The sequence below is a fragment of the Odontesthes bonariensis genome, chromosome 18, assembly GCF_027942865.1.
Source record: "Odontesthes bonariensis isolate fOdoBon6 chromosome 18, fOdoBon6.hap1, whole genome shotgun sequence".
In the NCBI taxonomy this organism is placed as follows: domain Eukaryota; kingdom Metazoa; phylum Chordata; class Actinopteri; order Atheriniformes; family Atherinopsidae; genus Odontesthes; species Odontesthes bonariensis.
In genome coordinates, this window is record NC_134523.1 from 6,685,859 (window position 1) to 6,697,962 (window position 12,104).

The 12,104-nt window shown below is 40.4% G+C and overlaps 1 protein-coding gene across 6 annotated transcripts in view; it reads left to right on the forward strand.

Annotated features, from left to right (window-relative positions):
• The window catches only part of fhod3a (formin homology 2 domain containing 3a), a 56,833-nt gene that overhangs the window by 39,999 nt on the left and 4,730 nt on the right, over nt 1–12,104 (forward strand). For 5 of the 6 annotated variants that reach the window (XM_075448982.1, XM_075448984.1, XM_075448985.1 and 2 more), the window contains 7 exons: nt 2,268–2,485; nt 4,760–5,080; nt 5,163–5,860; nt 7,248–7,388; nt 8,687–8,845; nt 8,949–9,131; nt 11,791–11,910. In XM_075448982.1, the coding sequence (XP_075305097.1) occupies nt 2,268–2,485; nt 4,760–5,080; nt 5,163–5,860; nt 7,248–7,388; nt 8,687–8,845; nt 8,949–9,131; nt 11,791–11,910 (1,840 nt within the window). The remainder of the gene's footprint in view (nt 1–2,267; nt 2,486–4,759; nt 5,081–5,162; nt 5,861–7,247; nt 7,389–8,686; nt 8,846–8,948; nt 9,132–11,790; nt 11,911–12,104) is intronic. The other variant, XM_075448983.1, reaches the window with a different exon arrangement.

Here is a 12,104-nt window from a genome sequence, read left to right on the forward strand (position 1 = left end):
ATTAAATGTACTCCTTAATCTGCAGAATGCTTCAAGTCATATGAAGAATATTTGAATACTAAAGTTTTTCTCAGTGCACTGATTAAACAGAACCCAAATCTGTTCATTAATATAACATATTTAGATATTTTCTTTTTGCATACACAAAAATGATCCATTTATATCTTAGAAAGCCTTAGATGCATCACAAATTTTGCCTCATTCAGTATTCTAGGATCTGTGAAAAAGCTAATTAGTCTTACGTCTCTCCTGTGCTGCTCACTGACCTCCCCCCAGGAGTTTTAAGAACACAGAAAAGGCTTTGTGTTGGCAGATTAACACTTGTTGGGCCTACAGAAATCACTTTTTGGGAAGCTTTTCTTCACAGTAATGTGACAAATTGTGAACACGTCAGATGCAGCACTTGCTGCACTTAAATCTGCTTTGGTTATCAAGGATATCAGTATTTGTTTTCCCCCCCGATACTCACGGTTGTGCATTTGTGTTGTATAGGGGATGTCTCTCAGAGGAGATGCACTGGAAGCTTTTCTTACAGTTTACATTTTACTAATAACACCAATAAATGAGAACTAGATCAGCAGCAAAACAGCAGTAGAGACTTACTGATGACTTATGAGACATATGAGCTGAAGTAAGAAAAAAGTGTGCAAAAGATAATGCAAGTTTTCCATTTGACTACATTAGCACACAGTTAATGATGAGTTGCTAAATGCTATTGTCAGGTAATCCTTTGTTCCTGATTACCAGCCCTGAAAAGTTATCCTGCAAATTGAATGGACTGGTTCCTTGGCTTTGTCGTGTATGAAACTTTTAGACTCTTGAGGCACTGCAGTTTCAACATGGTAAAGCTCAACCAGTCTTGACAGAATTTTTCATGTGTTATTTGTTCAGTTTATAAAAACATATACAACAAGTAGTGTATTGCATTTTTGCTGTAATTTTTCTGACTGTTTTAATCGCAATCACGTTTTAAAATTGGATTATATTGTTGGTCAGTCACTTACATCTAAAGTTGAAAGATACAGGTAGATCAGGAAAATCTACATTATTTCCCCTGGAATAATAAACATCACTGTAGTTCCATATTGTTTTAAACTTGCCGTATTCATCCTGACTACTTTTTAGTGCAGTTTTGGTCTTTCACTTTAAGCCTCACACTAAATAAACTTGAATTGAGTATCTGATTTTACATATTTGTATTGGTTAAAAATAGCTTAACAGACATGCACAGTGCTCAATTTTTCAAAGAGTGATTAATGCATGCAATCAGAGCTCTCAGTGGGAGACTGCATGTCGGTGTGTATTGCAAACTTTCACTCAACGCATTTTATTTTCAAGTGTATAAGGGCATACAGTATGTTAGAGCCCACAATACACACTTGGCTCATTCGCTCAATTTCACTCTTAATCACATGCAGATCGACACGAACACACACATGTGTATTAGTGTCTGGTTTCTTCAGATGTCTGAAGTGGCTTGATGCTAATGAAGTCTGAACAGAAGCTGCACACATTCACGGTGCTGTGGGAAAGAGGAGGAGTTAGAGAAAGAAAAGAAGAGAGAGAGGGTTGATTCAGTGCCCTAAAGCTCAATGCTGGCCGGCAGGTTGAATGGTAAAGTTTGGTAGAAGGAGAAAGGAAGGAAGAGAAGACGAGGGAAGGAGCCAGAAAGTGCAGTTGGACAATGAGGGACAGCTGACCGGGAAGCATCTTGAACAGGTTAAGTCTGATTAACTTCTAATCTGCAGCCTTTCGCGACCAAACTAACATTAACTTCTCCCCATCTGTCCCATTCGTCTTTCCTGCTGTTCTCTCCTCCTCTACAGCCTCCTCCCTAACGCTTCTTTTGAATTCTTCTTGTTGAATATGTGGACTGCTTCTGAAAGCATAGCAGACAAGACAGGAGAGGAAAGCAAGATGGGGAATCTCTTTCCTACAGCAAATGAGTGATGGATGTATCTTGTGAACAGTTAAATAGAGCGAGGTAACGAATAAAGAAGGTATTATGAATGTAAAAAAGAGGTGAATTAGCATCCCAGCCATCGAGAAGAAAACAAGCAGGGTTTCAAAAGTAAACATTGTACATTGGTTGTTCCTCATGAATTTGGGTGCCTTGGCAGAGAGTAAAGAAAAGTGGTTTAGTTTTGGCAGTTTGGCAAAGACCAAACCTGAGAACAGCATTATCAAGCAAAGGCAAGACAGAAGATGCATTGTCTGAGATTTTTGTTTTCCCTCTTTCATCCTTCCCCTTTCTCCTCATCCTTCAGGTATAAGAACGTGGAGCGTCTGGCAGCGGAGGAGTACGAGAGGGAGCACATCCGGGTTTCAAGAACTCGCCCTGACCTCAGTCTGGCCTTTGAACCCTCGGAAGCCTGGCCCTCCTCATCACGTAGCAGCACCCCGTCCTCATTTGCGTCCCAGGAGGAAGCAGAGACCGAACTTGAAGCCGAGACCCCCGCCACTGACCTCACACCCTCCGAGACTGGTAGGAAGACCGAAAGAGTAGAGTTGAAAGAGTACATTCATGTGTTTCATGTGTTATTAACAAACTGCACAGCACTGCACAGCACTGTACAGCTGTCTTGTATGTATAATAATGTTTACAGAGATGTTTAAACATCTAAGAGAAATTAAGGATGCTCAAAACACATTTTGTATAGAGTCGAATGGATTTTGATGGAAACTGTGACACTCCTGGTTGCACAGGCAAATGCAGTGTATAACTCCATTTGCCACATTGATTTGTGAACTACTGTATTAAAGCCTCAAGTTTGACATTTGCCTGTAGTGGAAGGAGCAAGGGAAAGGTCTGACCTAAGAAGACACTTTGTGCACTAATATTATAATGACTTGTCCATCACAAGATAGCCACACCTGACAGCATACCCTGCTTTATCTTATAATTTACTCTAAATGAGACCGTGATTTACTAAATGAAAGAAAAAAACTTTAAAGTTGTGACTTGGACGTTAAACTCACCAGAAAAATGTTTTCATAGTTTAATAGTAAAAATTAAGTGAAAAGAGGCACGTGTACACTGAAGTATTGACATAGTTCCTGTGAAATATTAGCCAGCTAGGTCACTTCCACTCTGTGACTATTGTTAAGTTGCAAAAATGTCTCAGAAAAGGACATTTCAACAAACTGAGAGAAGTAAAGTGGGAGGCTGCTGTGTGCCTTTGTGTCAAGCCTTTGATGAGTACAATATAGTAGTTTTGCTTTACTGTATCGTTGCACTAACGCCAGCTAACATGCTAACGTTCAAAGCCCTTCTTCTCTTTGTCACATGCCTATTCTCATGAAACTAACAATGAGTATGTATAAGTCCTGAAGTTTCTGAGTTACAGCCATTTATTGATATTTGGTAGTACCTTCATTTTTTTGGTTGCCTTTCCTGGAATGTGGAAGAGAGTGTGCATATAGGCTAATAGAGTAATTTTCCCAAAGATGTCTAAGCCCCCTGCTGGCCACTATAAAGAATGCAGGTTTCATGCAACTTGATGTTGGCTTTAATTTTCAGACCTGCTGGTTACTTCTTCAATTTATATACATTTGAAAGTATTTTAAGTCCATCCAAAGACATCCATATGATAAATTCTAAAAATCAAGAAAGTCAAAAGTCAAATATTTTCCTAAGCAGCCAGAGACGAGTCTAACTCTTTATGCTCTTACTCCTTATTCAGTTTAATTATCCACGATTAACTGATCTGCTGAACTGAAGTGCTTGAAATAAAAATGATTGTTGTGATTGTTCACGTCAGTGAGATAGATTTGCAGATTGGTATGCCAGAATTTCTGTAAACATCTTACAAAAACTAAACAAGTAAAAAGCAAAAAAAGACAAAAATTAATTTAAAAAAAGAGAATGTGTAGCAATAAATGCAAGGTTTGACTTGATAAACATCTAGAACTTAAAGGCCATGTCTCTGTGTGAAAAGTTTAGGTAACTTGTATTACTTTGATCCCTGTTGTTTAATATGTTGTTGAGTCATAATGAAAACCAGAAGGTTGTTAGTTCAATTCCCAAAAGTGTGGCCCCAAGCAATAATTCTTCACCTGAAATTGTTTCACTTTGCAGCCTGAATTTAAATCAGCATGCAATCAAGAGCAAAAGACGAAGAAAGAACGGGTTGTGGAAAGCAATGAGCCAAAAATAGGTGAAACCTTCAGGGGGTTGGAATGAAAAAAAACATGCACACACATAGAGGACATGGGTGCGAGGGTTTTAAAAGACCTTTGTGAATGAGTTATGCCAAAACATCATGTGCAAGAAAACTGCCTTTTTTTGGAGTTACTGTGGCTCACACAGGCGATTGTATGAGGCCTCACGGTGTCGTGTTTTTCTAACCCCGCATGCATCAGTGCAAGGACTGTGCTGCTGGGTTACGTATGTGTACGGTGTACATGAGCGTGTTTTGATGTAAACAGGAACTTAATTCTTCATTTCCTGCTCATATCCTGGTCCTGCAAAAACCTGTGTGTACCTGCTGTATTGCTTACATTAGAGCATGACTGTGTGTTTTTGTTTTTCTTGTTAGTGTGTGTCTATGAAAGTGAATCAATAAAGAAGTGTCCTATACGTGGCGCAAACAGAGGTGGCTTTAAATAAAAGGCTGACATCTGGCATTTTTCAAACAGCATTTCGTTACAGATAATCCAGAAACCTCACAATAGCTTTCTGTGTAAGTGATTATAGCTCTGATGTGAGCTGAATCAAGGCATGAATGATAGAAGATAACACTAATTTCTCTTTTGACAGCAGAAGCCGACAACTCCAGTGCCAGTGTAGACACAGGGGAGAAGGAAGCAGAAGTCACGGCTGAGGAGGAGGAAGAACAGAAAGAAGAGGGAGAGGAAGAAGTGCAGGAGGAAGTGGCGGCAGAAAAGGACGAGGAAGTCGAAGAGCTTGAGCAGGAACAAGAGAAGCAGAGAGAGGAGGAGGCGGAAGAGGACACTGGCATCCTCAGTGACAAAGAACGACAAAATGAGGAGGTGAATGAGAAGGACAACTGCTCAGCCTCCAGCATCTCCTCTGCCAGCAGCACCCTGGAAAGAGAGGAGAGGGGGAGCACTGAGAATGGTGGGTTGCCTTTCATGTAAAAATACTCGATTCAAAGTGAGCCTCGAAGTTTTGTAATTGATGGCCTTTATCTTTTTCGCAGGCTTTAAGGAGGCAGAAGTGAGTGAGAACTGCAATAAACTCCTCAATAGCAAACTCTTCATGCTGGACATGTTGTACTCCCAGAACAAGAAGCCCAGTGATGAGGAGGAGGAAGAGGAGGAAGTGGAGAAGGAGAAAGAGAAAGGAGATGGGGAAGACAGAGAAACACACCAGGATGCTAACGAGCAACAGAGGGAGGACCAGGGGAATGACAGCACAGATGACAAGTCGGACCATCACAGAAGCATCCGTCCATTAGCCGAACTCTTTGGAAACTTGATCAAGGACCTCAGCTCGCCGCAACCTCACCTAGATGGTCCAGCCAACGAGCCCCCTGCGCCTCCTCCCAAAAAGGAGTCGGACACAATCTGGGACCAGCTCCTGGCCAGCCCTCGAGAGCTGCGCATCGGGGACATTAACTTCACTGACCTGACGGAGGACGATGACAAGGACACCCTGGATGCCGTTTCGATGGGAGGATGTAGCGATCTTCCTCCTCCCCCGCCCCCTCCGCCTTGCATCCTGCGCTTTCCCCCTCCCCCACCGATGCAAGGTATCTGCCCTCCACCCCCTCCCTTAATTGGCATTATGAGGCCTCCGCCAGCTCCATTCTCTGGCACTCCGGTGCCAGCGCCTCCTCCCCCAGAACCACCTCTCTTCAACAAAAAAAGGAAGACAGTCAGGCTCTTCTGGAGCGAGGTGAGTCAAAAAACACTATTTTGATTAACTAGGTGCAGAGGTGGGTAGAGTAGCCAAAAATTGTACTCAAGTAAAAGTACTGTTACTTTAGAATAATATGAAGTACAAGTAAAAAGTAGTCATCCAGATAATTACTTGAGGAAGAGTAAAAAAGTGCTCGGTGAAAAAACTACTCAAGTACTGAGTAACTGTTGAGTAACATCTGATTTATTTGTTAACACAAGCAGTCAATCAGACAGACAAAAATACTAAATAATCATCTTTAGGCAAATTAGAGTTCATCCAATCGATAAAATAAATTAAAATTAATTAATTAATTACAAAATAGCTTAAATTAAAATAATCCAGGTAAATTCAAGTACTTCGATAAAAAATAAAAGAGACTTAGGAAATGTTTCAAACATATGTAACCCGTATGTAACCTAAAAAACAAACATTCGCCTATCCATGGTGAAAAAAAAACGAATTTAGGAAACTTAGCGCTACATGTTTCCTCAAGTTAGATGTTGAGTTTCTGCTGAAATGTGTGTTTGTTTTGGTTGACACAGAAGACACATAATGTAGCTGCTGTTTCTCACTCTTTGTAAGGTAAACATGCTTTCAGTATGAGGCCTCGTCTGCGTCTTCATTTCCGACCGTTGATTCTGACATTTTTCATTTATTTCTTTTTTTGTTTGCTACGACTATAAACTGTAAAGCTAACCCGTCCCGCCGCTGAGATTGAGTACGGTCACGTGACGAGACTGCACGGCTGCGTCTGATTGGTGAAACACAGTCACGTGGTCGAGCCTTTGGCGGAAGTCTCTCTCTCTGTCAGAATAAAACATTAAAATGAGGCGGACGCGGGGGGATAAGAAAAATGACGCGTAGAATAGGTAAGAAGGTAAGAAGAAAAGTAACGAGCTCATTGTAGCCTAATGTAGCGGAGTAAGAGGACAGTTTCTGCTGCACACTTCTACTCAAGTAAAAGTAAAAAGTATAGTGATTTAAAACTACTCCTAGAAGTATAATTTTCTTTTTAAAATTACAAAAGTACATGTAACAGAGTAAATGTAACTCGTTACTTACCCACCTCTGACTAGGTGAAACTTAAGTTTGTATGACACGTGTATGTTTGTGCTTTATACAATACATTACACTTGTCATTTTTATCATAACTGAAATTTTTTCCCAATTACATAAAAAATTAAAACAAACAAACAAAAAAAGAGCAAAGTGAAGGGTTCTTTCCATTAGCCAGTTAGGATTCAGGAGACTTAAACAACAGTGACTCACTCAGCGTGTTCCCGTTGCTGCTTTATTGTTGTGGTTAGCTGTGTTCTCTCATTTACCTCTTTTATTGTAGGAAATGGGAGTTTAACACATGTGTCATTCTTTTTATCATCAGGTGCGTCCAACAGACTCTCAGTACAGGGACTACAAACGGAGTGGAGACTCATTCTGGTCCAAAGTGGAACCAGTAAAGTTGGACACTGCCAAACTGGAGCACCTGTTTGAGTCGAAGTCAAAGGAAATATCAGTTACAAAGGTAAAGAAAAACAGTCTGAAAATGGTTCAGAGGTTTGGGATGCGAGCTTAAAATTTCACAGTTGTCCTGAATATATGCTGCAACTAAGCAGAGAGGTTAGAAAATGTTGTTAGACTGACCACTTATTTCTTTCCTTTACACATAACAGACTGACATGCAAGGGCTGCTTGATGAAGATGAGGAGGGGGTGCATCTTATAATTGAGGTTTAGAGTTTTCATGGAAGAAAATTATGCTCTTTAGACACATTAGCATTTTTAATTTAGGGAAATATGTTCATGCTTATAGTGGACGGTGATGTCATATTATAAAAAAATGCATTTTTGTCACGGATTGTAGAAAAAAAACTGGTTTCCTCTCATCATGTACTAACCTTTGAGATTAGCTTTTTTTGAGGTTTTAATAGTTATATTTCCAGAACTTCTAATGTAAATGAGCAAGTCTTGCAGGTGTCATTCACTCTATGTTATACTTGTGGTATTTTATTTACTCAATGACTGTTATTTTATCACTAACAACTTCAAAGTCTGACAGCTCATATTTTTTTCGTGTGTCCATTATTATCTAAAAGCTGATGTTTTAAGGGTTAACCAAGGCCTTGTGTGTTTTACTCCTGATCAAACAGGGGAGTTTTGATTCCTATATAATTCCCACAAAGCCTCAAAGTGAGAAAAGTACGGTCTTCAAAGAAGACCCTTTGAGCTCCTGAGCTGCTACTCCAAAACCACAATTCTTATTAGAACCGAACCAGTTACAACCAGCTCCTGCCCTACCCATTAAAATGCACTCTTAATTAACTTTTTTATTACTTTTTATAACATAATAGCTTAAACTGTAACTCAGAAAGTAGAGCTCCACTCTAGAGCAAGTGCACTGGGGTCCATATGGTGGGTATATAGTTACCATGTGGTAGCAACAAGGCCTTAGCACCTACTCTGTTACCCTTTTATGTGGTGATATATTATAACTTCCTTCCTTTAAGAGTTTATAATGGCCTCAAGTGCTGGTGAGGTCATCTGTGGACATACAGCAATGAAACATGATGTCTATAGATCTATCCAAATGCCCACATAAACGTAACCTCTAATGGTATTTCCTGCTCCCAGTACTCATATAGATCCCACAGCTGCAGTCATTGTAACCCGTCTGATGATCCCTCTAATCCTTACAAGCCTATAAAGTAGACCACAGCGAGAGAAGACGCAAAGACAGAGGGGGGAGGGAAACACATGCACATCCAGCTTTGACCCTCTTTAAATTGATTTCAATTCATTCTTTTTTTTTATTTCTTTGGCTTAGAAAACAGCAGCTGATGGCAAACGTCAGGAAATCATCGTTTTGGATTCCAAGAGAAGTAACGCCATCAACATCGGTCTGACGGTCCTGCCTCCGCCTCGCACCATCAAGACAGCAATCGTCAACTTTGATGAGTATGCACTCAACAAGGAGGGCATAGAGGTAAGACATCCGAACAAAGATGAAAACTAAGAAGTACCTAAATCAGATTTCACACCCTTCACCCTGTACTGTGCTGTTTTCTCTGAATCTTCTTCCCACTCAGAAACTCCTGACGATGATCCCAACCGAGGAGGAGAAGCAGAAGATCCAGGAGTCCCAGCTGGCCAACCCTGATGTCCCACTGGGCTCGGCAGAGCAGTTTCTCCTCACTTTGTCCTCCATCAGTGAGCTCTCAGCCAGACTCCAACTGTGGGCCTTTAAAATGGACTATGAGGCAACAGAGAAGGTCAGTTTAAACACGAAGTTACTCCTGACAGCTAAGGATAGAATGAGTATAGCCGAAGAGTCACGAAAGCGGGGATGAGACTGAGACTGAACTGGCGCTATTTTCCCAGACTGTCGAAGTAGTTGATGAAAAAGGTTCCCCTACGTCAGGTTTGGTTTCCGTAAAAATAATGAAGAACAGATAAATACAATGTGAACACCAAAATGGGAAGCACGACTAATTTGTTTAATAAGCTGAAAAATATCACCCCAACGACTACCCAGAAAGCATGAAAATTCAAGCTGATGCGACTCAGAAAAGCGTCATCTCATCAGTTGTGGCTGCCACCCCATATGAAAAGCACTCAGTACGAAGCAAAGAGATTACAACAGGAGTGTCATATTTAACAGCAAAAGAAGTGATTTAAATGTACAAGAGTCACGAGTGTCAGACTTTTATTTGGAATTTGTGATTACAGATTTTGGCTTTAAATTTGTAGTTTTTCTTTTCTACAATGGGAGAAAACTTGTAGCTATTGTTTCTAAGTATGTTCTCACAGTTGGGCGATTATATGGTGTCACTTAACTTTGGTTAATAAACTCTGTTCTAAAGTTTAACTATACTTGTTTTATGTATGTTGCGGTCATTATTAGTATACTTTTGAAATTGACAGCTTTAACAAACTATATCGTTATCAATATCGAGATCGATCAGTATAAAAATCAATATTGTGATAATATTTTTTTCCATATCACTCAGCCCTACTTTAAATCCCCTTTCACTAAAAAAAAAACAAGCTCTTGATCTAATTAACAAGTCTATAGGGTGTTTTTTCTCTGCTATATGGCATATCACAACTTGAACCACCCATCAGTGTTCGGTAGGGGTGGGACGATATGCTTTGGTCACGATTCGATTGTATCCCGATTCTTGATAATTGCAATTCTACAAGTATTGCGATTCGATATAATTAGTAATTGCAATTTTCTTCCTCCTTAAAAAACAAACAAGTTGAATCATACACTCCTAGAATGAATGTCGTTCCCATAAACGATACACATCAGTCTGTGTCAGTCAATCCAGCAGCTGACATTTATTTCAACTCAGACAAAAAGAGGTACTTAACATGTACAGCATTTTTTAAAGTTTACAGTTACAAAATGAATTCAAATGTCCACACATCACAAATGTGGGCTAGTTTTAACATAACTTAATGTAATGAATTGATGAAGTTTTTCTGGACACGGATATGACTTAATATAATCGATTCTTGGGAGAAAAAACGATTTTTAAAATCATCCCATTAAAAATCGCGATATGTACACGAATCGATTTTTTTCGCCCACCCCTAGTGTTCAGGCTGATCACCTATCACCTAGGTGCATCTTCTAGCTTCACAGCTAATTTGCCTGCGCTGTGAGAAACTTATGAAAAAGACCAAACGAGGTACCACAGATCCCGGCTAGCTGGCTGAGCAGGCCATCGAGAAGCTAACTGACTTAGCTTTCTGCTAGTGAAGCTAGCTTTGGTTGATACTTTCTCACCACAGCTCTTGGCCAGTGAGCAGTGCCTTTCTAATAATGATGAAAGCCATAGAAATGAAGCATTATTCTATTCTGATACTGCAGTTTACTTGCAACCTTGTATAATTTAGCATCCTCTTCTTGAGAAATGCTCTCTGGTTCAAAATTCTATGGCTGAATTACCCCAATAGTAGCAGTTCTAACCAGAGCATAGTGTAAACTAAAACAGAGTCAGCGTAAACTGGGATGGCTGGCAGACAAGAAAAAGTGGGCTGGACAAATTCATGGCTCATTCACTGAATCAGGAAAAGGTGAAGAACCATCAACTCGGAGCCTTCTTAAGTACTAAATGTACAATTTTGAGTAACACAGATGATTCATTCAAGGCATTAATAACTGCCTTTGTAGAAAAATCACAGCATGGGGATGTAGTTTTGTGAAAGCAGAAACAGACATTGCTAAATTAAGTCTGCACTGGGACGGTTAGGTTTGGGTAAAGATGTATGGCATGTGTGCCTTGGTGTGTGTGTGTCTTATACTAGTGGCAGGAAGTATCAACATCCCTCTAGTACAAACAACATCCGCAAAACATCAGTGTAGTTACATCATAACAAAATATGCACGCTTATTAGCAGCGCCTTGTGTTCTTCTGGCACACCATGATTATTCGAGCAAAGAATGCGTCCAGGAGGAGAAGTTCAAAGTCTGAGCCCAGAGAATGAAAAACATGCTGCCTCTTTGTTGCTGTCTTATAAATTTTACAGCTTTCAGCAGGATGCAGTTGTCTTTTATCTCTCCGTGAAAGGCATGATACGCGACTGCACGTGCGCCAGAGCGGCACACCCGACTCGATCCTGTGGAACGCTCTGCTCGTGGAGGCTTTAATGCAGGGCAACATAGCATGCAGGCAAACAAACACATGCACACAAGAGAACCTGCTGCTGCACAAAAAACAAAACCTCCACGTAATCTGGAGCATATTTTACAGATAAGGAGAAACCTTTAAACAACCTCTCATGACCTTAACCGAGAGCAGATGATTTGTGGCAGGGGAGATGGGCCGCACCTGTTCACTGCTTTTAATGCTCACTGCAGGCTAATGAAATGATTAGCTCAACTAATGATGTATGTGTGTTATATGTGTGTCCTCTTCCCAGGAAGTGGCAGAGCCACTACAGGATCTGAAAGAGGGAATGGAGCAGCTGGAGAAGAACAAAACTCTGAGCTATATCCTCTCTACACTGCTCTCAATTGGAAATTTCCTCAATTGCACCAATGTGAGTCATGACCAGGTTCACTTAATCATACTGAGACATGATGTAAAGTGCACTGTTTTGTTGTAGTGGAAGTCATGGTAACAGGGCAAAGTGGTATTGTTTGGTAAATCAAACTGAAAACAAATGCTTTACGTACTTTTTCTTTCTTTTGGATGCAACCCCCCCCCCACACAAAAAAAAACTAAACACACTGA